The following is a 26,865-nucleotide window of genomic DNA, read 5'->3' on the forward strand; positions in this document are numbered from 1 at the left end:
ACTCCATCCCGTCTCTCTAGCATCAGGCTCCATGTCCCTCCAGGAAGAAGCTGTCCTCATGATACCAGAGCCCCCACGGTCACCTCCACTTTTGCCCTCCAGACTCCCTTGGGCTGCCCCATGCAGGTCAATACTTGTGCCCTGCCCTGTCTGCCTCTGTCTCCCAGGTGGTTGTAAGAACTATTTGCCAGGCAGGTACTTTCCCACTTGTTTACAATAACCATAATTCCCAATTCCCAATCAGTACCTCACAAATAATGTTAGGGTCGCTCTTGGGTAGAAGAGGCAATTTGGATGCGAAAATATGATAGTTTGAAATGATTAGAGGAATTATGGAAGAAATAAGTAAAAATACTTGAAACTGAGGCTATCTTAGAAATCCAAGCCATACCTACAGTGCTGTGTATATATTCTCTTACAGCTCCAGGCTAATCACTCATGGAGCACTTGGATCTTCCTTCTCTTTGATGGTTTCTCCATTTTATCCAGCCGCTCACATCCATTCCATTCATCCCCAATCAACACATTACGTGGTTTTTCCATGAGTCAATTTTTATTGGTTTTTGAAGTAATGAATTATTGGCATAAGGCTCAATGAGTTTCAAAGCAAATGACAGAAGGAAACTACATCATACCGGTAGGTGGGAAGACCCAACAGGGAAGACTCCCAGAGCAGCTGTGACCCTCACCTGCAAGAGCTGGGTCTTGCTTGTGAGGACCCTGCAGCCAGGGCTCAGTTCAACTGAGAACGACTGCATGGACCTAGAGGTGACTGAGCCACATCTCGGGGATCTTAAGAGGTACCCCAGTCCTCTCTGAAAGACAGTAATTTCTAGCCTTCTTGGAACCGTCCTGCCTTAAATCTTTGCCACCAATAGCAGCCTGACCACCACAAGGACTCTTCCTCCCTCTGAGATAGCCAGCCTGTTCTCCCTCACCTGTGCCTTTTCAGATGGAAGCCTCCCTCACCAGGGACAGACGAAGGCCCCTGCAGATGGAGGAGGAGGGAGAGGAGGAGGCAAGAGTTGGTTCCAGAGTGTCGGCAGAACCCAGTGACCCCTGAGGATATTTGCCCTTCCCCTCCACTGTGGTGCGTCTTCTCACCAATGTTTGGGGGGTAAAGAAAAGGGGGCTTCTCAGTAGGAGAGCTCCTGTCCCCCCTCCCTCAAAGAGGGGTCCTCCTCTATGAGCTCCAGATCGAACTCATCTTCCAGGGACCCTCCAACAGGCAGGAGGCGGAACTTCTTCCCCTTCAGGGTGCACGTGCGATGCTCGAAGTCCAGGACAGCGTTGTGGTCCTGGAGCACATCGGTACCGATGATGGCTTCTTCGGCACTGGCATCAGCCACTAGGAACTCTGCCTTCAGCTTCAGCTTACCCAGGGACACCACTGTATCCCAGATGCCCAGAATCTGCATTTCAGCCCCATTGGCCACTTTGACCACATTCTCAAAGGGCCGCAGGGTGTCCAAGTCACCATCCGTGACCTCCTCCCACAAGCTGGGGTGGACCACAGAGACCTGGGCCCCAGAGTCTACCAGGAACCTCACAGGCACTTTGCCAATTTTCCCCTTGAGGTAGTAGCCCTTACCCATGCTGTTGGCAAAGACGATCTCCTTGGGCAAGTGGCTGCGGGTGGCCCCCAGCCCCCCGAAGGCCTTCAGGAGGGTCTCTTTCACAGCACCATAGTCTTCCTGGTCCTTGGGGCTGAGTCCACTGTAGACCTCCCGGGCATCTCCCCTGAGGGACTCTTTCAGGAACCTTAGTTTGGTGGCGTGGTCCCAGTGGTTGAGGTCGTTGATGACCTCAAAGCGGTGCAGCCAGAGGTGTGGGGCCGTACTGGTTCCATCGAAGGGCTCCGGGATGAAGACACGCTCCCGACGGCCCTCCCGGCTCCTGGCTCCACTCCCCGCCATCCCTGTGCCCTCCTCTGGAACTGTAGCAGCAAACCACGCCAAGTAGAGCAAACTGCGGAGCAGTGTCGGCGCAATCACGCTGGAGAACAAGGCCTCTCTGAGCAGTGTTGTTTGCTGCCTGTCTGGGGCAGGCAGAAGGGTCCTGCACGAACTATCTGACTGACTGCTGGGCACAGAGGCAGGCAGCTGCTATAGCCTGCTCACTCTGCAGAGCCTTTTTGATGCCTAGCCTAGGCCCCCAGGGCTCCCCATTCTCCTTTGTTCTGGAAGCCCCGCCCTTGCTCGGCCCGCCCTCCTGCCAGCATCCTGCCCAACGAGCAGGATCAGTGCCTCACCCTTCTGCATCCATCCCTGGGACTGGTACAGGCCAGCCCATGGTGCAAGAAAGTCCAGCCCCAGTCAGAGGGGACCCACTCAGGTACCCTCCCCAGCCTGTGTCCGAGAATAACAGATGAGGACACAGAGTATGTTACGACATCCCGGTGTCTGTCATCAGCTGGAGACGGAAGGGGGAGGCAAGGACCAAAGGCCCATCAGCTTCTAGCCTGGGGAAGCCCCTTTGCCCTCAACCTCAAGTGGCCACTCTGAGTGGCTAAAGAAAAGGAGCATACATTCACTATGCTCCTACTTTGTGCAAGGCCTGGGGTAGGAGTTTCTCATACATTCTAAACCAAGTATGGAATCCCATAAGATTCTCTAGAGGGGAAGATAGAGGATAGTCCCAGAATCAATAATGCCCAGAAATTGTTTTTTAAGTGAGGGGACACACACACACACAAGCATTTGCCATGCACTTGATTGCTACAGTCATTTCCCCCTCATTGATCACATCTAATTCAGAATCAGCACTTTGGGGGATGGGGGGCAGGCCTCAGCCAGAGCACCCTCATTAAGGCCCTGAAGTGGGTTGGTGCCAACCCTGAACTTCTGGGAGTGTACACCAGGACCCGGATGGGCTCCGGCTGCAGCTCCAGCTCCGGGGGGGGCCCCAACCTCTGAGCCACTGATGTTGTCTCCTCCCCTCCTGTTCCCTCTCACCTTCCAGGAACCTTCCAAGAGCCCCTTCCCCAAGCTCTATAGCCCTCCTTCTCCCCCATCCCTGCATCCATGGAAAGAGCAGCCAGGGTATCTCACTCCCTTATGTTCTGAGCAGAGGAAATGTCCGCCATGTTGGCAAAGCCAGTGGTGAGGATCTGGAAGGCTTTGGATGGAGGAAGTTGGCTGTGTGACCTCCTGCTGAGGAGTGCAAACTGCCTTAGGCCACCCCAGGGATTCCTAGATGGCAGATCTGTGAGTCCCAAGGTTGGAGCCTGACCTGGGCCTGTGCAGAGAGATTGGGGCTGTTGGGGGGACCCACTTTTATGACCTCCTTCAAATGTCACCCCCTCCACGGAACCTTCTACTTTCTTCTCACACATGTGCCCACTCCCTGCTGAGCATGTGTTGCAGTGTAATGTGCTGGTTCATTCAGAGCTCTGTCTCCTGCAATGAACCAGAGTGTGAGGTTCACATAAACAGACATGTGACTGTCTCCAGCCCCCACAGAAACTTACTCTTGGGTCAGCAGGTGTTCCGTGCCGGCCTCCAGACCTGGCTGAGTGCTGTCACCAAACAAGAGGGATTAAGACAGGAGAGTAGCAGGAACAGTGGCACACCTGCGGCTCTGGTCTGTTTTTCCTGGCCCAGAGCCTGTTTCTCATCGGTTCCCTCTACCACTCATCCCCCAGTGCCTGGCTGACTCCCACAGGACCCTGGCCCCAGTCCTGCCTCTGGACGTTCCCAGGGTCCCTGGCTATTCGGAAAGATCCTCAGTCCCTGCTGCTGTCTCAGCCCCTTCCACCTGACACAGTGAGCTAGCAGACAGGCAGCTGGGTCAACATCTCTCATCACAGCTGCCTGACTAAGGTGGGGCCCTTGTGCCATTCCAGAAGCCCAGAGGAGGGGGAAATGGACTCACTGGGAAGGTGTCAAATGCAGGTGGGTCTCCAAGAAGATTGCACCATGAAAAACCTACACCCAGAGAAGTGGTCTGGCCACCCACAAGACCAGGAAGCCCCTTCTGCCAGTGAACTTTGTGGATAGACTCCCAACCCCTGGGATGGGCGTTGTATCCTTCTGTGGTCCAGGGAATGGACCTAGTAGTGGCTTCCTGGATACCTGGTATTCCTCACCGGGCACAGCTGGTCCCCTGGAAGTGGGAGTGTGTGAGGAGGCTGCGCGTGACTGAGGGAGGTGAGAGGCAGGGCAGCTTGTCAGCTGGCAGACTGCTAGATGCTCTAAACTGAGGCTTGTCAAACCATCGCGCGAGACATTGAGGCCGACCTCCCCACTGCTCTGGACTAGAGATAGATGGTCCCTGGGACTTGGACAGTCGCACTTGGCTGGGTTTGGTGTTTGCTTTGGCAAAGCCATTTCACATCTGTCACCTCAGCGGCATCATGGTGACCCACGAGGCCGACCAGCCAGCCTTCCTCCAGGACTGCGGCACAAGGAATATGAGCATCAGGCCCAGGCTCAGGCATTGTCCAGGGCATGGATAGTGGCATTTTGTAAATACAGGCAGGGAAGTGGGAGTCTGGGCTCAGGGAGGCACGAGGGTGGGTCCTGGGGGCTTGTGTGGTTGACGGTCTCTGGTGGGGACGGTGATCTAATGGGCAGTGAGAGCTGGTTGTTAAATGTTCAAGAGTTCTGTAAGTCAGTTCCTAAACCAGCTGGTAGCTTAGAATTGGACCTGGTGGGAGTATTGACACCACAGACATTAGCAAATTCTTTTTTCCTGGAAAGCCAGCTGGTCATCACACCCCTGCATGGGGAACTCAGTCACTCCGTCTCTCTGGGGCAGACCAAGCCCCGTGGCCAGTGATTAACAAATGTATGGAAATCTCCACTCCTGCCCAATCACGTGGGCCTAAATCCCCCTTTCTTGCCCACCCTGCCCTTTACACTTGCCCAAACAACCTTTATCCTCCTGGGCCCTTTGGCTTGAGGCAGGTGGCCCTCCTCAGAGAGGCTCTGCAGGCATTCTGCTCGTACAGTCCCATCTGGATCCCCAGACAGAAGCGCGCAGGCGTCTCACGGTTACTAGGAGAGCTGGAAGGGCTTGAGTTTAGGGAGCGGTCTCTGGCTAGGATCAGGAACATGGTGAAGTAACTTCTCAAGTTCCCTTAACCCTTGGGAGAAGCCATACCTGGAACACCCCAGAACCACTCAGGGACCTTGGAATTGTTATGCTAATCTACCATGATGGGCTAAACCAGCTGGGGCAGACCAGGTGCCACTGCCTCCTCCCAGAACGTAGGAAATCATGGTTAATTATTGACAAGTATAGGTATTGGGGCGGGAACACCCTCTTCATGACCCATCAGCATCTCCTGAGTGTGCTCAGAAGCAGGCACAGCACACTTGACTGGAAAGGAGGCAAATGAGGACAATAAACAGGAAGGACTCAGGGAGTCCCCACCCTCTACTCCCCCTCACTGAGAATCTGGGCCTGTGAGCTCTGCTGGCCCACTGTTGCCCCCAGCTCCCTGGTCCCCATCAGGGCCCCCAGGAATTGAAGCCCTCAGTGGGCAGTGGGGGGCTGTGGAGGGGACCTGGATGTCCTCAGGAGATTGTTCTGCGCAAAGAGCAGAGAGACACACACTTCATGGTGGCCGTGATGAGGTCCAGACTGAAATGTCAGGAGTATCAGGAGACGCGCAGGCCACCCGCTGCCGCTCCTCTCCAGGCTGCCTCTAGCTAGCACCCCCACTCCCCAAATCAAGGGCACCCGGGAGCTGGATGGGGAGAGCGCAGAGGGATTCAAGGACTTACCAGGGCAGCAAAGGAAGACTCAGGGGAGACAGGAGGTACACGTTCTCCATCCCGGGCAGGCTCCATGGGCACTTAGCGTGTGACATCACATGGGACTCTGCACTCAGGAAGGCTGAGCTGGCTTTGGCGTGCTGCTCTGACTGTCCTGAGAGTCCCAACAGTTTGGAACAAGGGATCCCACACTTCCATTCTGAGCCAGGCCCTATAAAGTACACAGCCGGCTTTGTCTCCACCTGATCTGACGGGGACTTCTCTCCCACACCCACATCCGCACACGCACACACCTGCCCCTTCACACCACACTCATACAGGCGTCCATGAAAACACCGTCCCTGCACACTGTACACAGCTCCTGTGCATGTAAACCCTATGCCAGCCATACAAACACAGTCACACTACGGTTCTCAGTTCAAAATGGCTATGAAATTGTGTAACTTGCATAGAATTCAGCTCCCACCTTTCATTTCACAGATGTATTTGCACACACATTTACACTGAGTATTAAAATCAGATTTATTGGAGGCACCTGCTGTTTATTAGCCTCTGGGCACACTTGTTGGCTCAGAGAACTAGGCAGGTCCCCATCACCATGGCTTACAAGCTAATGAAAACAGGATACAGATGTTTAACAGCCCGTTTTGAAGAGTTTAAGACTGACATGTATATGCAGACTGACCACGTGAAGCAATCCCAGTCACAGCCACGCCGCTCTGAAAGTGGGTCATCCTGCCCTCTGCCTCCCCCTCCAACTGTGTGGGCCACGGACATGATGCCCTCCCTTCTTACCCTCTCTGGGCACTTGCCACCACAAGCAAGGCCCTAACTGCCGGCCCCACCGTCTGTGCTGAGGCCCGGGTTCCAGGGCCAGTATGGGTGTGTGGGTGTGCAGGGTTGATGGCACGGCTCCTAGGAGCAGCGGCCACAGTTGGTTCTGGCGTTCTGCTTCAGTGGGGCATGGCATCGGGTCCTCAAGCTGAAAAGAAGGGCAAAGAGGTGAATTCTGCTCAAAAATCTAATTAAGGATTCAGATCAGAGACCAAGGGGGGCTGGTGGGCTCTGACCAAAGCAATGCATGTGGAGAAACCCACAGCACCAGCAAGTTCCCTATTCCCAAACCACAAAGCCTCAGACTACCAGCACCGCCGTTCCCAAGCAGGAAGTATCCAGTCCTCACATCAGTCATGGCCAAAGGCACTTAGCAAAGATAACTTTTCCTTAACTGGTCCCCCTCTTGGTCCCTGCCACTGCCCTGACTGAACAGGCACTTCTGCCCGTGGGGCCCTTCCCCAGCTCTCCACTGTCCCACAACCTCTTTTTGCCCATTTGGGTTGCCCTCCACCCTTCTTTACCATCCGTTCAGAACCCTTCTACCAGGAAACCACCCAGCGCAGCCCATCAGCTGAACCCACTCTGTCAGCAGGCAGCAAGATGCTTGGTGCTGATCGTGGCCCTGGAGGGTCCCAAAGGATCCAGGGGATGTTTCCAGAACAGTGATCTCAGGCCTCAAAGCTACTGCCAGTCCTCCAGGCCTGGGGTCAGGGCCACAGCCAACCAAGAGTCAGAACACATTGCTGACTAACTCCCTAGAAATCCAATAGGCCAAAAGTGGTTCTTTCCCTACCTTTATCTTTCAATCAAATATGAATATCACTTAATGTGTTCTGAAGGCCTCCCTTCTCCCCCTCCCCCGACAGCCTGGCCCTCCAAGTAGGTTCCCACCTTCTTCCCAAGCCCTGATGCCCCCACCCTAGACCAAGTCCTCATCTCTTTCTGTTCTGATTTCTGCCACCCTCCCTCTGGGCCCAGGGCTTCCACCTGGCCAGAGGAGCAGACCCCCTCCACCTCTCCCATCTCCATGGTCCCCTTCACTTAATTGAGGGTGGGAGTGACACCCCTGAAATTTATGAAATGTTCAGGCAATCAAAATATACAGATTTGGTATTCTCCAAATACAAGTGGGCTTCTAATGACACCAGGAAACTTGGCGTAGAGCTAGACACATGGAGGACTTTGGTCCAACTTAAAATACCTCAAAGGCAGCTTTGAACTGATCCTGAAATAGTTTTAATTGCTGCTAATGATAACTGGTACTGTGAGCAATGCAAACATATAAAATAGCCTCAGAGCAGGGAACTGCTTCTTGTGAAGCCAATGCCAGCTTAGATTCACTCCTAACTTAGAGAAGACAGGGGGACAAAGTGGGGGCACCCTCCCTCTGGCATGTCAAAGTGGTGTCTTGTCTTTACCATCTGGAAGAAGTGTGGGGAGGCAGGAAAGGGAAAAAGGAAAACCAGCAGAGCCCTAACATGTATAGGAAGCCCCAAGTGATTGGTAGTAGCAGTACAAACGTTTACCGAGCACCTATCGTGTGCGACACCATGCTGCCTGCTGTAAGTTAGTGTAAGGCAAGAGTACGCGGCATGGATGGGAATGGGCAATGCCAAAGAAGTGGGCTGATTCAATTCCATACATACTTCTCGAGGCCAACTGCGCCTCACGTTGAGATGAATCAGCAGGGCCCTACCCTCACAGAGCGCTCAGGTGAGCTGGGAAGACAGGCTCAGACACAGAGGCCCTGAATCCAGAGATGAGCGTGGAAGGTGGGCAAGACAGTGGTCCAAGGAGCATTGGGCGACTCATCCCACAGAAATCAACCTATATTACCCAAGAAAAACAAAAATGAAAGGAATGTTAAGGGGAAAGCTGCATGAGCACTGAAACCAAGGAATGACAGCACCCACAAACCATAGGCTTAGATCGACTGTGGTTGCTCTCTGCAGTCTCTGTGGGAGGCTTTGGGCGTGAGGGCCCTGGGACTGAGCCAGTTCATATGGACACACCAGACAGGAAGGTTTTGGGGGGCTGGGTTATTTTCTGGACAAAAAAGTCCAGTTAAAAATATGTACATAACAGCACAGAAAAAAGACTGGAAGGAAATACACCAAAACAGTGATAGTACTTATTTTGGGGCGGTAGGATCATGAATGATCTTAATTTTCTTCTATATACATTCCGAGAATATATTCTCTAATAAGGAAAACATTATTTAAAAATAAAGAAACTTGTTCTTGCAATTTCTGTAAGCTTAAAATTATTTCCAAATAAAGTTTTCAACCAGAAATATATGGGAAATTTCCCTACACATTTTTCTCAATTTTGTTGTGAATCTGAAACTTCTCTAAAAAATAAAATCTATTAAATGATTTTTGTAAAGTTTTTAAAGAGGTACTTAGAGGGGGAGGTCATACAATAACATTGACAATCATAATAATCACTGAAGGCTAATGATAGGTATAAGAGGGTTCATTTGAGTTTCCCACAACTTTCGGGTGTGTCTGAAGATTTTCCATAGTAAAAAGTAAAAAAGTAAACTAAAGCTCTGTGCCAAGACCCTCTCCAGCCTGGTCTGCCCGGTTCTAGACCCAAAGCCCGGGCAGTCTAGATGTCACCCAGTCCTGGGCGCTGCAACCACTGGTCAACCGGGACAGGCAGTCTCAGCTGTGTCTCGCTGTCTCTGCTCAGCGTCCTCTCCCAGGCCCCGCTGCAGAGATTCTCAGCTAACTCTTGCCAGCAGGACTGACCTGCACGCTGGGCCCCAGGCTCTGGGCTCGGCACACAACCCTCTTCCTCCTCAGTCCCTGCCCCATGCCATGGCAGCAACACCAGCCTTGCCCCTGGCGCACCAGAGGCGTGTAACTTCCTGCCTGGCTGCCCACCCGCCCACCCAGCTGCTTGTTGCAGGTGTCCCTGCCATATATATATATATATTTTTTTTTTTTTTTAATGGGTTCCCCTCTCTCAGCCAAGTCAACGTGCACCAGTCTCTCACGTCTTAAAAAATAAATCCTTCCCATGGTCCAGCACCCACCTTGGTCAATGACTCCTTCTCTCCCTCCTCCCCATTGCCTAGAAGGGCTGAAGTCCAGCCTGCATTCTCCGGCCAGGCCAGCGTCCTGGGATGAGGGGCTGATCTGCCTGGAGGAAGGAGCCCACCTTTCTGATCTGCACAAAGGTGCAGCCTTGCTTCCTGCCTGCCTAACCGTGTCACCCACTCATCCCCAAAGCCCCTGGCTCCTGCCCCTCAACCCATCGCTGCACCCTTGCCCAGCACATCGGTGGCCTCCCAATGGCCACATCCTGTGGCTCCCTCAAGGAATTTGATTTTCTGAAGCATTTGCATCACTGCTTTTCCTCCTAAGTCTTTTCTGTCCCATTAGCTCCCGGGACCCAAGTTTCTGGATCTTGTGCCTCCAAAACCACTCTCCTCAGTCTCCTGTGGGCTCCCTTCTCCCCAAAGCGCCCTCCACAGCGCTCTTTCGCTCTGCACTCTCCCCAGGCTGTGCCCTGGGCCTAACCTCTCTGCTCTGCTCCAGCTGCCCACTGCCACATCCACCTACACTCACTGCTTCCATTTGTTTTTTCTATTTTATTTTTAAATTTTTTAGTAATCTCTGCACCCAACGTGGGGCTCAAACTCATGACCCCAAGATCAAGAGTCGCATGCTCTACCACCTGAGCCAGCCAGGTGCCCCTTTCAACAGTGAACTCATTATACCTTCTCCCCAGACCCTCTTGGCCCCCTGTGTTCTTTTTCTGGGCAGAAGGTACCACCACCCAGCCAGTTTCCTGAGTCAGCCACAGCTGGGGCACCCTCACCTCCTCCCTCTTCTCAGGGCCCAATCCAGTCATGGACGGGTGGCCACAGTCCGCCGGCTCCTCCTCCTGAGTCTCCCTGCCCTGCACCCCCACTGCCTTCCTTCAGGCCCAACCACTGCAGAACTGGTCCTGCAGATCTCCTCCCCATTAATCCCCTCCTCACAGCTGCCCGCGTCCTGAGACGTAAGTCTGCTCATGTCAACCTTCTGCTCAAAATGCCTCCATGGCTGCTCATCCCAAAATAAAATCTCAACCCACAACAGGGTACGTGAAGGCCTCCTCCCTAATTCATGGTCCACCTGCACCAAGTGGCTCATGGTTCCCCAGACATGATGGGCTTGCTTGTGCCTTTTCATAAGCCATTCCCCTGACCAGGCAAGCCTTCCCCACATGCCTGTTCTTCTGGAGAACCCCAACCCTTCCCATCTGAGGCACTGCCACCTCTGGGAAGTCTCCCTTAATTTCCCTGGCAGACTTAGGGGCTCCCCCCAAGCTCCCATCACAGGGACTGTAACCCTTATGCTGCCTGCAAGCTCCCAGTGGCATGACCCAGGCCCTCTTAAAGTTGGAGACACAATCTAGGCATGCAAGTCATGGTCTTTCTGACTTCGCTCATATAGTTCCCTCTGCTCATCCATAACCTGGACGTCCTCCAAACGCTGCTCACCTTCACCCTTTCCCAGGAAGCACTGCCTGCTCCTTCCTCAGCAGTCACTCTCTCCTCCGGTCTTGGACTGTCGGGCATGCTGGTGCTGTCTGTATCTGCAGAACAGCAGCATTCAAACATTTGCGTTTACTGTGAGCATAGAAAGAGCCATTTTTCATCATACACTAATACACGTATGCATTATAATACATGAAATATATAAGTAACTGAAACAAAAATGTATTTACCACATGTAAGATCATCTGGTATCTTCTAATTCACTTGCCTTTTCTTTTTTTTAATGCTGGTAGTGACACATTCAATTAAGTTCCACAAACTGGCCCCCACCCACCATTTGAAACCTCTGCTACAGCCTATGGGGATCACTAAGGGTTTCTAGCAGGGGAGCAATGGGATTAGCAGGGGGGTTAGAGGGGCGCCTGGCTGGCTCAGTTGGTGGAGCATGTGACTCTTAATTTTGGGTTTGTGAGTTTGAGCCCCACCTCGGGCATATAGATTACTAAAATAAAATAAAATAAAATGAAAGAAAAGAAAAGAAAAGAAAAGAAAAGAAAAGAAAAGAAAAGAAAAGAAAAGAAAAGAAGGGGTGTTAGAACAGTGCTTCTCAAATATTCTAAGGGGAAGGACCAATTTTGTAAGTTCCCAATCTGTCATGTACTTTATTTTTAAAAAATACAATAAAATAAATTATTAGAAAATAAAGTAACAAAGATATAAAAAAAAAATGCAAGCCCCAATTCATTATTATGAACTTTCAGTAGACACTGTGGAGTGGCGCAGCAAGAATGTGCTGGGAGGCAGAGACCAGCCTGGGGCCACAGGCTGAGGAGGCTTTGCCAGAACTATGGCACCTGTAAGCCCTTGACAGGTGGCCACACCTACACTGCCAATCTCTGCCCTGGAGAGATTGCTATTTGCATAGTCTGAGGGGCTCTGCCATGGAGAGAAGTGCCACTGTGCAGGCTCCTGCCTTGTCAACAGAGCCTGGTGCCTGAGTTTGCATCCTGACTCAGCCACTCACCGGCTGTCGGCTCTGGATAAAGGACTTAACCTCGCCCAGCCTTGGTTTCCTCTAGGATTGTCCTGGGAGATAATACAGCAACCTTCACGGCAGGGCTTGGCCCATGGCTGGAATCTGGTTCACACCCCATCTTCTCGCCCTCATGGTTACAATTCTTTTGCTGTGGTCTCTGCTGGCTTCCTGAGTCAGCCTCATCCTCCCAGGCCTCTCCTCTGTGTCCCTCGCTGCCCACTTGGGCCAAACCTTCACCCCACCTCACCTCCTCATCCGTGTGCCTCTCACTCTCAGGACATAGCTTGCACCCTCCTTGGCAGAGGAAACAGTCGGGCCCAGCTGCTTCCCATACCAGGCCCTCTTCACTTCTACATCCTTTCTCAGAACTCTCCCTCCAGCCCAATCCCTCCACCTGAGCCTCACTCACCCGTCCCTGGTCTCTCCACTGATGGGAGCTTCTTGCCATCGATGATTCCCTCCCTCTTCTGGGAATCTTTCCAAAGAGTCCAGTCTGGTCTCTGGTCACTCCTCAGCCTAAGGCAATCTGCCCAGCGGTGCACTGGTAAATACATAACAACAGGCCCTCTGGAGAAAAGCCGTAATCATATATGACTTCATTATAAACTTTACTGACATAAAGGATGTTTAGCAATTTACAAGTAGTAATAAGATATACAGTAGTCTATACTGTAAATTGCATAGAGCAAATTGAGTGTTACAGAAAGCTTTCATTGATTTTTACCAACCACTAAATCCATAACTAACCTATAATTATAATTGACAAATGAGTGTAGTTCTAACATGAATACTGGTTGATATTTTTCTTGTGTGACTAATAAGAAAAAGTGAAACAATGATGATACATGTTGCAAGTTCACTCCTTTGTCAATGGTGTAAGCAACTTCTTTACTGAATCAGGTAATACTTTTTGAATACTGGAAGAACATCTGCTCAATTTCTCTGTGCCATTCACAACATAATAGCTATAGCCACCATATATATATTCAAAGTGCATTATTAACATTTTCTCCATAATTTTCCTAAGTCTAGACAGTCACCAAAGCAATAAATCAGGCCCTGATGTGTGGTGTCTGTCAATTTCCATGGTGCAAATATTCCCACCATGGCCGATTTCAAGCTACCAATGTGATGCCACTGAATGTGGAGTTAGGGAGAAAAGCACAGTAACACCACATCATACAGTATTTCCAGAGACATAACAGATACAAATAATCTTAAAGCCATAAACAATAAAATATTCTGAAATTCTTAGAAGTGATGAGTTGAGTACCTTTGTTTTTAATACAATTTTCTTAATTGTAATTTCATGTAATTTAATTTTTTAATAATAGGAAGGTTTAACTATTATCTCACAAATTTCCTGAATATTTAACATCAGCTCTCAGGAGCTAGTATCATCTGAGCACACCTGGATCTGACCCCATCCCCCCAGCTCTGCCTTGAACAGGGACCTCAAAAAGCTCTCCAAACCTGATGGCCCCTTCCAATTACATTTTTCAGGTCTTAGAAGCAAAACTGAACTCCTTTTCTTGCTCTCAAATCTGCTCCTCTCCAGGCTGACATCTTGGTGAGTGGTTTCACTAGCCACACAGGAACCCAAGCCAGAAACCACAGTGTCACCATCCCACATGCCTCACACCTCCTCTGGCTACGGGTCACAGCCATCTAAACCCCACGCAAGTCCACCCCTGCTCTTTGTGCCCTGGCCTGCTCGGGCTCACACCCCCACTACCTTCTTCCCAGTTCCCCAGGGCCTGGCACTGGCCGTTCCCGCTCACCTGCCTCGAGCATCAAAAGCGCCCTCTGTGTCCTGCTCTGCTCTGTGCTGGGCAAAGTCAGGCTTCCCAGAGCCTGACAGTCGCTGTCCCTTGTCCTGTCTCTCCAGATCCGTCTCTGGCGTATCCTGCACACTCAGCTTCTGCTTCAGCTACAGAACTAGCCGTAGTTCCCTTAACACACCCCATTCTCCCAAACCTCCATGCCTGGCACAGGCAATTCCCTGTCCCTGAAATTAGAATTCCTGCTTCACAAATTCTTTTTTTTTTAAAGATTTTATTTATTTATTCGACAGAGATAGAGACAGCCAGCGAGAGAGGGAACACAAGCAGGGGGAGTGGGAGAGGAAGAAGCAGGCTCACAGCGGAGGAGCCTGATGTGGGGCTCGATCCCAGAACTCCGGGATCACGCCCTGAGCCGAAGGCAGACGCTTAACCGCTGTGCCACCCAGGCGCCCCTGCTTCACAAATTCTTAGTCATTCTTTTGGACTCACCTCAAACATTATCTCCCTAGTGAACACCCCAATTCCAAGCAGAATTCATTCATTTGTTCACTCATGCATTCCTTCATTACTGATTTTTATTTATTGCTAACTATGTGCCAGATTCTATGCTAGGTATTGAGGATGCAGAAACGAGCTAGGCTCTTGGGAAGCTCTAATAGGGGAAACAGAACTAGGAAACTAGAACTAAACTGACAGAGCTCTGTGGAGAGTGCTGGGCAAGAGCAGAAGGGGGATGCCCTTACAAAGGCTCCTGGGGGCTGAAACCGTTGATCTGAGCTTTGAAGGATGGGTAGGAGTTGGCTAGGTGAGGAATGTGGGAGAGTACTCCAGGAAGATAGAACAAAGGCCCTGAGGCTTGAGAATGCAGGCCACTGCATGTGATTCACTTTAGCTAGCCCTTGGGGGTCAAGAGAAGACCAAGAAGGAAAGCAAGACCAGATCTAGAGGGGTTTTAACTGGCACATGGAGAAAGCTTAAAAAATGGTGATTCTGATAGTGATGAAGGCAATGGGGAGCAGTGGAAGTCTTCCCAGTCTAGAATTACAGGCCTTGGGGCGCCTGGGTGGCTCAGTCAGTTAAGTGGCCAACTCTTGACTTCAGCTCAGGTCTTGATCTCAGGGTGGTGAGTTCAAGCCCTGCCTACTTAAAAAAAAAAAAAAACAGAGCTAGAGGTCTTTCGGAAAGATCAATTTGAGAAATATAATGGAGAGATATAGGGTAAGAATCAAGATGCTGGGTAATGGAACTGGCCCACTGGCTTCTCAGAGTAGCTGTCATGGCAGTTTTCCTTGGAAGCTAAGATGCCTGAACTGAGATCTGAGAAAGGAAAGGGGTGTCCTAGGTGAAGAAAAGGGATGGTGAAGTGGGATCGTGAGTGAGGCTCAGAGACACCCCATTCACCCACCAAGAGCCCAACCTGCAAACTCACCTTTCCTTCCTTGTCACAGTGCCTTCCCTCAGGTTTTTAAAGGGGCCTTGCTCCCTTTAACAGAGGGCCTTCAACCATTCTGTTCCTCTCCCTGGAGAGCTTCCTGGCCTCCTCCCCCATTCTTGAGGGAACTGGTAAGTTTGGAAAGCACCCAGAATTACTTGAGGAAAAGGATCTGTGTATAGCAGGTACATTTGAATTTGCCAAGAAACTGCCACCAGCTTCACTCATTTAGAAACAGAAGCCAGGTGGTGGTTTTCTCCTTGTGGTCCCATGTCTTCACGGATAAAATGTGGGCCTTGACCTTCACTGTGCAGTGCACAAAAATAAGTGCTCCAAAACTATTTGCTGAAAGAACAGCCGGATGAAGGTAAGAGCCCGGCCAAGGCTGCATATATAATGGACGCCTGACCTTTCCCCGTGGTCAATGAATTTATTTTTGATTGGACTGAGCCAGGGTCAATTTCTAGATGGCCTCAGGGCCTCAGGCATATATGTTGGAGACTGCACACCTCAGGGCACAAAGGGTTATACCTGTTCTTGCTCAAAAATTACAGGAAATTGCTAAATGGACCAAAAGAAGAACCAGCATGCTTGCTGCTCTCTGTCTCTCCCCTGGCCCCCAGCTGTTGCCTCATGGAGGGTCAAAACAGGCAAGATAAAATCTGTCCGACTCATAGCTCCAAAAAAACAAGAGTTAGAAATGTGACCCAACCGCAGTTCTGCCCCACCCAGCCCTGTCTCTCCCCACTGTGTGGCCCAGGGACGCTCTGACCCAGGACTGGCCACCTCAGGCCTGCATCCCTGCCTGCACCAAGTTCTCCCAGCCTTCTGTTTTGAGACTCTATTCTGAGCTCTCATGAGATCCAAACCTGGGTTCATTTCCAGATAGTGGGCCCGGTTTTCATGTTCTCTAACAAAAAGTCTGGTGTAAGTCAGGGAGGGATGGAAACCCATGCTCCTCCAAGCCCTGCTTCTTGGCCCACTGGCTTCTCAGAGGCATTGCGGTAGTACTTTTCCTTAGAAGCCAGGCCCAGCCCCACAGTACCTAGCTCCCTCCGATCTGATCTTGGTGAGGCAGCAGTGTGGATGAGCGGTCTTCATCCCCATCCCAACCCCGGGAGCTGGGAGTCAACTCCAGAGCCAATGAGATAGAGTTGGGAGCCCTCACACAGGCCATGGGACCTGGAGAAGATGGATTCTCTCCTATACCACGAAGACCAACCTAGTCATATCCCTGGATATAGAACACATCCTTCCTGGAACCTGACACAGGGCCTTTGCCCAGAGGTGATTGTAGATCATTATTTGTTGAATGTTCTCCAGAATTATCTGAGTGAATGAATGACTGATATTGACAATGAGTCAGGAGCCTTCAAAACCTGGACACTTCTGGGTTAAGAAAACCCCTTATCAGCCTCTTTCTTCTCACCCTGAGACCCCACCGCACCCCACCAGTGGACAGCCATGCAGACCCCCTCTCCCTCCACATTGGGAGTGTCCCAGTCAGTAAGATGGCATCTCCTTTCCACATGAGCCTGAGTTAACTCTTCTCAACACTTCATTCCCACTTCCCGCTTCGTCACTGTGCCCTGTACAAAGCACATACAGAGAGCCCTAACCCAGATCAACCTATATGAAATTGAGGACAGGAAGTGCTAGAATGGCCCCATAACACACACACACACACACACTCACACACTCACACACACTCACTCACTCTGAAGAAGCACAAACTGGGCAAAATGTAAGAATTCAATTTCACCAAATCATTTTTTTAATATGGGATTTCCCAGTGTCTCAAAAGAAAATTACAGCTCCCAGACAGCATCTATAAGTAAAAAACATAAAGACACTGGCAGCAAGCCCACTGTGGGTGGGAAATCACCAGCAAGGGGAACTCTGCTCCGCTCTAAGAGTTCTAAAATTGTTCCAGCCATTGTTTCTGCCCCTGCAACCAACCATACTGTAAGTTGTGTAAGATGCTGTCGAAAGAGCACAGGGCTGAAAGGCAGGAACCTCAAGTTCCAAACCCACAACTGCCCCCAAGAAGCTTTGTGACCTTGTATGAGCTCCTTAGAATCTCTGGGCTGTCCTGTTCCCACCTGTAAAATGAAAGATGGGCTTTGGATCTTCTGTCTTGGATTTCTACTATATTCACAGTGCCTGGCCCAGTGCCATCTAGGAAGGGCTTAATAAGTACAAACGAGAAGAAACAGTCCAACATGATTTTTTTTAAAAGATGTACTTATTTATTTGAGAGAGAGAGAGCATGAGCAGGGGGAGAGGAGAGGCAGAAAGACGTGGAGCCGGACGTGGGGCTTGATCTCACAACCCTGAGATCATGACCTGAGCTGAAAGCAAGAGTCCAAGACTTAACCAATTGAGCCACCCAGGCATCCCATCCAACATGATTTTTGAGTGAATATAACCTGGCTTAAGATACCATTTCCCAACAAGTTCATCAGGGAAGTTAAATAGAATGCATCTTTGGAAGGTCACTAGGTCTTGGGGTTTTTCTCTTTTTCCATAGCCAATTTTTAGCCCATGGGGTGAAAAGGAGAGAAGTAGGAGTAACTCTGTGGCGACAGTGGAGGGATTGGTGGGATAGAACTACTGAGGGGGAGGCTTGCTCGTGTCAGTGTGAGCTACACCATTCCAAGCTGTCTTGGACCTGCCTCTAGGTAATGAGCCCCGCATGTGGGTGGTGATGACGGTGGCAAGTATCTGCCCAGTGAGTGGATGTAAACCCAGACGTCATCACCCCCACCCCAGCAGAAGAAGGAAGCAGGCTGGGGCGCTCTCAGACCACCTTTGCATGAACACAACTAGCCATGTACCTGTCCGAGCGACTGAAGAAAGGAGGACAGCCCTCTGCAGGGTCAGCATGCAGCCAGGGTCCCGGGCCTTACATCCAAATAGCAACCCCGGAGCTCTGAGGAATGCTTGCTCTCACCCCCAGAGAACCCTAGGGAGGGGGCTCTTGTGCTCCTCCCAACACTCTCTCCATCTCTTCAGGCCCCAGGGAGACACAAGTACCTGGGAGTTGCTTCGGGGAGGATTTTCCTAGACTGGTTCTAAAGATGGTCAGACAGTCTTCCCAGGACATTTGCCTTCTAGTCCCCTCTGCCTCCAGGAGGGGACACAGCCCAGTGGGCTAAAAAGCTCAGCTTCAGAATCAAGCTAGCTCTGTCCCTCACCTACCATTTGGCTGTGGGAAAGCTACTTGGCCTCTGTTTCTTCTTTCATAAAATGAAAACAGTAGGACCAACCCAACAAACAGTTATGTGGATTAAATGAGATAACGCAAAGAGAGCGCTGAGGCCAAGCCCAGAGCTAGCTCATATGCACCATGATGATTACACAGAGCTACAAAGACACTCACAGATCAGACCAACAACAGGCCTCAGGAAGTCTGTCCACAATGCTGCTAGAGGGGTCATGGTCAGGTCACGTGATAGTGACTAGGAAAGGCCAAGAATGTCAAAGTAAAAGAAAACCTCACCCCTTCCCAGGAAGTACTGACTCTAGGATGATGAGAGTCCACGGCTGCTTTAGAGGTCATGGAACCAGCCCCTCACTGCACGGTGGAGGAAACAGGCTCAGAGACAATGTATGACATGCCTGAGAACACCCCACGGGGTTGTGACAGTATTTGGACAAAAGGACATATCTTCCCATTTCTTCTTGGTGTGGCCAGATTATTTTCTCAGGTATTAATTTGTGTTTAGATGGTTGCGTTTTTCCTTTGCCTTCTCATTCCAAGAAGGTCTGGGATCTGTCCTCTTTGAGACTCAGGACCAGACAGAAGCCACCCCTGGGCCCTTCTCTCCTTTGCATCTGTTTTCCTGAGCTTGAGCTCCTTGCAGACTCAGAGGAATGTCTTGAAGGCCACCCTGGGAGGGAGAAAATGAAAGGGGAGAGGGAAAGGGGACGTTGGGGAGTGGGAAGAGGATCCAGACTAGTGCTCTGTACCTTCAGTGAGCAGTGGGCCTCAGTGGTGGGGAGGCAGGGCCCTGGGCACAAAAGCCTCAAGCAGGGCCTGACAGCAGTCTTAGCCTCACAGGGTACCAGGGCCCATGAGAGAGAGCACAGACTATAGAAGTGCCCCTTTCCTGGGCAGCACCAGAAGCCTCCTGGATTCTTGGGTGCCCTTATTAGGAGGGGGCTTATAATGAGAGCAATAGAATTTCCTCCCCGTCAGTAAGATGGGAGTTCACGCTGGAACTGAGTTGATCTCAGGAGCATTTCTTGCCCTCCTGGGATGGTGGATTGAGAGTCATACTACCCACATAAGGCTCTACTCAGCCCCCTTCACGACAGCATTTCCTATGACTGCATCGCCCACCTGTACAGTCCTTTACAAAGTGCTCTGCAACAGTCTCTTCGGTCCCTGAGATCCTGACCATTAACCAGATGAAAAAAAAAGGGAGCCCAGAAAACAGAGCAGATTTGCTCAAGTTCACACAGGTAGTAAGAGAACCAGGACAAAACCCCCATTCTCTGGACTCCTGGACAATGCTCTTTACAACACGTCACTGCCGACCCTGTACCACTCTTTGTACACAGCTGGCCTCTGGGTCACTAGCAAAGCACACCTCACTGTCACCCAGGTTCCACAGACCCGGGCAGGCCTCTGCAGGAGAGACAAGGCCTGCAGGAAACATCTGGCAGGCCTCCCCTTCCTGGGTGACACTGCCTTGATGACTCTGCAGGATGCAGTGATGGCTTTCTAGATGTTTACCTGACACTGGCTGCATGTCAGCCTGAATGGAAGCTAAAGGCTTAGACGTTGACAAAAGGCCCTATCAATGATTTGGAAATAAAAAACAAAAAGTACAAGTAGTTACCAAACAGATGAGAAAAACCTGTAAACCCACGAGCCATTAAGAGACGTTTACTAACTTAAAAAATGGTCAGAGGACATGTACAGACATTTCTCCAAAGAAGCCTTACAGACAGCCAAGAGACACATGAAAAGATGCTCAACATCACTCAACATCAGGGGGAAACAAATCAAAACCACAATGAGATATCACCTCAAACCTGTCAGAATGGCTAAAATAAAAAACACAGGATGTGCAGAAAAAGGAACCCTCATGCACTGTTAGTGGGAATGCAAATTGTGCGGCACCGTGGAAAACTGTATGGAGTTTCCTCAGAAAGTTTAAAATAGAACTACCCAGATCATAGATCTGGCAGTCGCCCTACTGGGTATTTACCTCAAAAATACAAGAACACTAATTCAAAGGGACACATGCACCGCCACGTTTATAGCAGCACTATTACAATAGCCAAAGTATGGAAGCAGCTCAGGTGTCCGTGGATAGATGAATGGATAAAGAAGAGGTGTTATATATATGCAATATAATGTTACTCAGCCATAGAAAAAGAACGAAATCTTGCAATTTGCAACAACATGGATGGAGCTAGAGAGTATTATGCTAAGTGAAATAAGTCAGTCAGAGAAAGACAAATATATGATGTCAGTCATATGCAGAACTTAAGAAACAAAACAGATGAACAAAGAAAAAAAGAGACAAACCAAAGCCAGAGAACAAACTGAGGGGAGGTGGCTGGGGGGATGGGTGAAATAGGTGATGGGGATTAAGAGTGCACTTGTGATGAGCACTGAGTAATGTACAGAATTGTTGAATCACCATATTGTACACCTGAAACTAATATAACACTGTATGTTAACTATACTGGAATTAACATTTTTAAATTTTTTAATTAAAAAAAAAGAAAAAATCTAGAAAGAACAATATTTAAAAAGAGTGACAAACATTGTTTCCAAAACTGTATGTGTATTTCTACAGCTGCCATCATTCCATTTAAATGTTCTCATTTATGAAGTGGTTTTAAAACTCTCCTGAATATATTATCTAATAACATATCCATATACTTAAAAAAAGGAAAAATAAATACCTGCTAAATTGATGTTATTGCTGTTGCTACAATACCTATTAGGTTGACAAGGTCTTTCCCCTATACTATTGATGGGAATATAAATTGACACAACTTTCTTACACACACACACACACACACACACACACACACACACACACACACACCAAAAGCCTTCAAAGTATTCACATGCTTAAATACAACATGGTATCTTGGACTGAATCCTGGAATGGATTAAGGACATTAGTAAGAAAACTAATAAAAGCCAAATATAGTCTGGAGTAAAGTACCAATGCTAATTTATTAGTTTTGATGAATATACTCTGATTAGATAAGATATTAATGTTAGAGGAAGCTGTGTGAAGGGTACATGGGAACTCTCTGTACTATCTTTGCAACTTTTTGTAAATCTAAAATTATTTCAAAATGAAAGGTTTATTTTTTAAATGTTCACATTCTTTTACCCAGAAATTTCATTTCTAAGATTTTATTGTATCTCAAAACTTATCAGAGATATATGGGAGCTCCTGGCTGGCTCATCAGTAGAGCATGCAACTCTTTTTTTTTTTTTTCCTAAGATTTTATTTATTTATTTGACAGAGAGAGAGAGACAGCCAGCGAGAGAGGGAACACAAGCAGGGGGAGTGGGAGAAGAAGAAGCAGGCTTCCTGCTGAGCAGGGAGCCCGATGCAGGGCTCGATCCCAGGACTCTGAGATCATGTCCTGAGCCAAAGGCAGACGCTTAACAACTGAGCCACCCAGGCGCCCCTGCAACTCTTTTTTTTTAAACATTTATTTATTTGAGAGAGAGTGTGTGCGAGCAGAGGGAGAAGGAGAGAATCTCAAGCAGACTCCCAGCTGAGCATGGAGCCTGATGTGAGGCTGATCCCATCACTCTGAGATCATGACCTGAGCCGGAACCAAGAATCAGACATTCAACAAATGAGCCACCCAGGTGCCTCAAGCATGCAACTCTTGATCTCGGGGCAGGAGGTCAAGCCTCATGTTTGGCATACAGCTTACCTAAAAACAAAACAAAACAAAACAAAACAAAACAAAAAAAGCACCTAGCAGATTGAAACAAAACAACAAAAAAGAAATGCTTAGCATATTAAAAAAAACTTATCAGAGATGTAGATAGACATTTATACACAAAGATACTGCACCACGTGTGATAATCACAAAAATGTGGCAATTATCTATATGTCCAAGAATAGCAGTTAATTAAATAAGTTATAATGCATCAAATGATGATAGAACGTGGTCAAAAACAATATATAATATTTGTTGACATGGAAGGTAAAGTGAAAGAATTAAGACAAACTATATTTTAAGTTCAATACAATTTTTAAGTGATGTACATAAACAAGATAAGAAATACACTAATATATTAAAGGTAGTTATTAATGGGTCATATAGAGAATCTCATTTTCTTCTGAGTATATTTGTATATATTGTAAATTTTCTACAATGAACTTTTGTTTATAATCAGAAAAGAACGTATCAAAAATCCCCAACCCACTGGAGTTCCTCAAAAATTTAAACAGAGTTACCATATGACCTAGCAATTCCATTCCTAGTATCACTCAAAAAAAGTAAAAAAAACAACAACCTGAGAACATATGTCCACAATAACATTTGTACATAAATATCCATAGCAATATTATTTATAATAGCCAAAAAGTAGAAACCCTCCACACGTCCAGCAGGATCAACAAAATGTGGCATATCCATGCAATGGAATATTATTCAGCAGGAAACAGGAAAGGAGCATAGACCCAAGCTAAAACATGATAAACATTATAGTAAGTGAAAGACACAAGACTCAAGAGGGCATTTGTTATAGGATTTCATTCATATGAAATGCTCGGAATAAGCAGACCCCTAGAGACAGAGAGTATAGTCTACTAGTGGTTGCTGGGAGCTGGGGGATGGGAAGCGACTACTAATGGTCCGAGGTTTCTTGTTGGGGTGATGAAAATGTTCTGCAATTAGCGACGATGGTTGCACAACCTTGTGGATACACTAAAAACCATTCAATTGTACACTTCAAAGGGTGAATTTTGTGGTTTGCGGATTATTAGATCTCAGAAAAAGAAAAGAAAAAGGAAAAAATCCCCCTGTCCAAACGCCACATCTTACTGCTTCTAACAATTTTCTTTCACAAAATCCTTTTCCTTAATTTTAAGTGATGCTCAGGCTGGTAGAGTCCGACTGCCCCCCCAAGCCAGGCCCGTGTAGGCAGGCCGGCAGCCATCCGTTTATGTGATGGACAGACTCCTGAGAGGGTGATTGTGATTGTGAGTCTGTCCCCGTCGGTTCTTTGCACCCTCACCGCTTCATTCATCTGTCTATCCTTCTTTCCCTCCCTCCCTCAAACACTAAAGCTATACTATCCAGGGGGCCCCCACGATGAGGAGCTAATCCTTAGAGCTACCCTTTGACACTGACACTCTGCCCTTTTAAATCTCCCCTATAAAACGCAAGTTTTCTGGGATTTGGAATTTACCACCCCTGTGGGAATTAACTCATCTAACAAAGAGTAGGCTGAAAAGACAAGAGATACAGAAAGAAGCTTTAATAGGGGCAAAGGGATGGGGTAGGCTCACAGCAGGCAATAGCTCCTGGAATGGACAAGCCTTGGCAGGGTATGAGAACACTGGTACTAGGAATCTTCCAGGAGAGAGGGGAAGACAGGGGCACAAAGGCAAATATGCTGACTGATCAGTCCCAAGAAGTAGGCCTGCTTCTCTCCCTTATCGGGCCTAAGGCGGTCATCATGAAATCTTCTACCTCCGAAGTGGGACCCTTTTAGACACCCTGAGTGGATACCATTGTTGCAGTAGAATATTGGGCACAGAAAAAGGGGAGAGGAGGAAAGCAGAAAGGGCTGGCAAAGCGGGGGAGTTATTCCCTCCCCTGGCCCTGTGGAGGGCTCCATACTTAAGGACACTTGGCGATCCTCAGTACTTGGGTTTCCCATTTCTCCCAGTTGAGGCTTCTCTTCCTACTGGAAACCCAAGGTCTCCCAGCAGCCTTCCTAAGAACACATTTCTGGCAGGGCTGGGCCAAGGGTAAAGTAAAAAGAAGAGTCAGTATTGAAAAAATAAAAGTAGGAAAAAGCAAATGAAAATTTTAATGCTGGCCTGAGGTTCTTTTCTGTAGGGCGTACAGAACTTTGTAAAGAGCAGGTGAGGATTTGGGTCTGGGACTCTTGGGGAGAGCCGGGGAGGAGGCTAGGGGCCCTGGAGCAGGGTAGCCCTTTGAGTAAAGATGCCACCCTCCTGCTCAGGGCGGAGCGGGGCCAGGCTGGCCAGAGAGTGTGTTGAAATGAAAAACTGATGGAGGAATTTAAAGAAAACAGGTAAGGTAAGCAGTAGTTACATCATTTTGCACTTGAGGGCTTGCCAGGCAGGCCTACGGGAGCACCAGGGTGGGGGTGGGCGTGGTGGGGGGTGGGGAGTCTCGTGTGTGACAGTCAACAGTTCTGCCTGTCTAGCAATCTTCCCTCCATTCTTCTGGATACAGCACCTCACTTTTCTGAGGGAGAACTCCATCTCCCTCACTCCCCAGTGGGACAGTCAGCACAGGACCCAGATCAGCCCATGAGACTCTGTCTCGTATCACACAAGGAGGCTGGCATGGCCTCTACCTAAAGGCAGTCTTGCTTTTTTTGAAAACCCAGGTTCAAGTTTCCTGGTCTTCCTGAAGCCTCAGAGCCAACCCTGTCTTCAAGGCTACGAGCTGGGAGTCTTCTAATAAATAACCATTTTTGGCTTATGTTTGGCTGGACCCTCACCGATACAACATGATGCCAGCACCTGGGTGGTTCAGCTGGTTAAGCGTCTGCCTTCGGCTCAGGTTATGATCTCAGGGTTCTTGGATCAAGCCCTGTGTTGGGCTCCCTGCTCAGCGCGGTGTCTGCTTCTCCCTCTGCCTGCCCCTCCCCCTGCTCATGCATGCATACTCTTTCTGTCAAATAAATTAAAAAATCTCTAAAAAAAATTTTTTTTAAATACATAATGCCATGGTACTAATAATTCCCATTATTTACCGAGTGTCTACCATGTGCCAAGAACAGTGTGGGGCCTATCACATGCATTAATCTAATTCTCGTTCCACAGATGCAGAAAAACTAGGACTCACAGAGATTAATACCATGTCTGGGAGTTCCATATTTAAAGGAGATGAAAAGGGGATTCAGATCCACTTTGATTTAGCTTCCAAGCCCAGGCTCATTCTCTCTCTCGCCTGCCTTCCTCCCCCCCTTCCCTCCCTTCAGTCCCTTCTCTTTCTTCTCTTCCTGTTTCTTTTAAATTTGGACGTTGCGGGCAGAGAGTGGAGTTAACCAATTCCTCAGTTCCTGGCACTTGAGCACCACTGGTCCCCTCTCCTGTTTCACCACCCAAGTTTTTCCCACCTTACCATACCACCTTCCCAATGCCCAGGATCACAGCTCACATGTGATAGGGTCTGACCTCTCCCTGACAGGCACTCCAGATATTTGGGAGTCTAGATTTTGAGTTTCTTTGTTTCTTTGAGGATCAAAATCGAGTTTGACCTGAGAAACTTCTCCAGATGACTCTCCAGCACTCCCATCCAATAGCCAACCTATTAGCCTTATTATCGCCTTAGTTCTGGGCTAGAATGAGATGTGGAACTGGTAAGAAAGAGAAAGACTCAGTCTCTACCCTTAAGAAGTTTAAAATTCATACACTGGTCCACTGAACAAATACATATGGAGAACTGACCTCACAATGATAGGAAGGATGAATGTGACAGTTGTTGCCCTCTGAGAACGAAGAGTCTACTAGGGAAGAAGACAATTAAGCAATTAGACCTTTGTCACAAGTCTGTGGTAGGGGAGATGCAGCAAAGCTGGGTAGACAGAATCCAGGCCTGGGCATGACTCGGATAGTAGCATTAATCCCAGAAATCATATATAAATCTATATTTGTTTCTGCTCGCTTGCCTCAGCATCATGCAACAATGGTGGGTGGCATTTCCATCACGCTTGGAGGGGAAATGTGGGATAGCCGGAATTAAAATGGAGACTATGTGGCATGCACTAAATTAAGTGCAAGGAGTCCAGAGGGACACTCAGAGAAGGAAGCAATCATCCTAGACCAGACCTGTGGAGACTGGGACCAAGGAAGTCCTGCCTATGGAGTGGGACACAGATGTCCCCACATACAGATGCCTTCACTGGAGAAAACAAACAGGGTATCTAATATAAATCCCAATCAAAAGACACCGAAGACTCTGCCCTGCGGGGGAGAGTAATGGCTGGGCTGCTTCCCACAAGGCTAATTCTCCATGTGGTCCAGGCTACGTGGCAGTAGGGGCAGATTAGCTAACAGTGGTGAACAGTTCTCCTGAGCAGCCCAGCTGCCCAGCAGGTAAGAAGGCAGCACTGAGAACCCTCGCCGCTGCCACCTCTGGGCAGACACAAGTGTGCTCAGGGCGGGGCGCCTGGGGGGCTCAGTCAGTGTCTGATTTGAGCTCAGGTTACGATCCCAGGGTCCTGGGATAGACTCCCACAAACAGGATCTCTGCTCAGCAGGGAGTCTGCTCCTCCCTCTCCTTCTGCCCCTCCCCCAGCTTGCGCTCTCTCTCCATCACTCTCTCAAATAAATAAAATCTTAAAAATACAAGTGTGC

The 26,865-nt window shown here is 48.9% G+C and overlaps 1 protein-coding gene across 28 annotated transcripts in view; it reads right to left on the reverse strand.

Moving 5' to 3' along the window:
• Positions 1 to 534: 534 nt before the first annotated feature.
• The window catches only part of ASPRV1 (aspartic peptidase retroviral like 1), a 107,206-nt gene continuing 80,875 nt past the window's right edge, over positions 535 to 26,865 (reverse strand). For 15 of the 28 annotated variants that reach the window (XM_057309457.1, XM_057309455.1, XM_057309453.1 and 12 more), the window contains 5 exons: positions 12,495 to 12,626; positions 11,053 to 11,147; positions 6,516 to 6,702; positions 5,730 to 5,931; positions 2,160 to 5,006 (listed from right to left, as the gene is read on the reverse strand). In XM_057309457.1, the coding sequence (XP_057165440.1) occupies positions 4,877 to 5,006; positions 5,730 to 5,931; positions 6,516 to 6,702; positions 11,053 to 11,147; positions 12,495 to 12,626 (746 nt within the window). In that variant the 3' untranslated portion in view covers positions 2,160 to 4,876. Of the gene's footprint in view, positions 5,932 to 6,217; positions 6,703 to 8,203; positions 8,385 to 9,597; positions 9,705 to 11,052; positions 11,148 to 12,494; positions 12,653 to 26,865 lie in introns of those variants that run through there. The other 13 variants (XM_048222465.2, XM_057309474.1, XM_048222464.2 and 10 more) reach the window with 6 other exon arrangements.

This window comes from Ursus arctos, unplaced genomic scaffold, assembly GCF_023065955.2.
Source record: "Ursus arctos isolate Adak ecotype North America unplaced genomic scaffold, UrsArc2.0 scaffold_8, whole genome shotgun sequence".
Classification (NCBI taxonomy): domain Eukaryota; kingdom Metazoa; phylum Chordata; class Mammalia; order Carnivora; family Ursidae; genus Ursus; species Ursus arctos.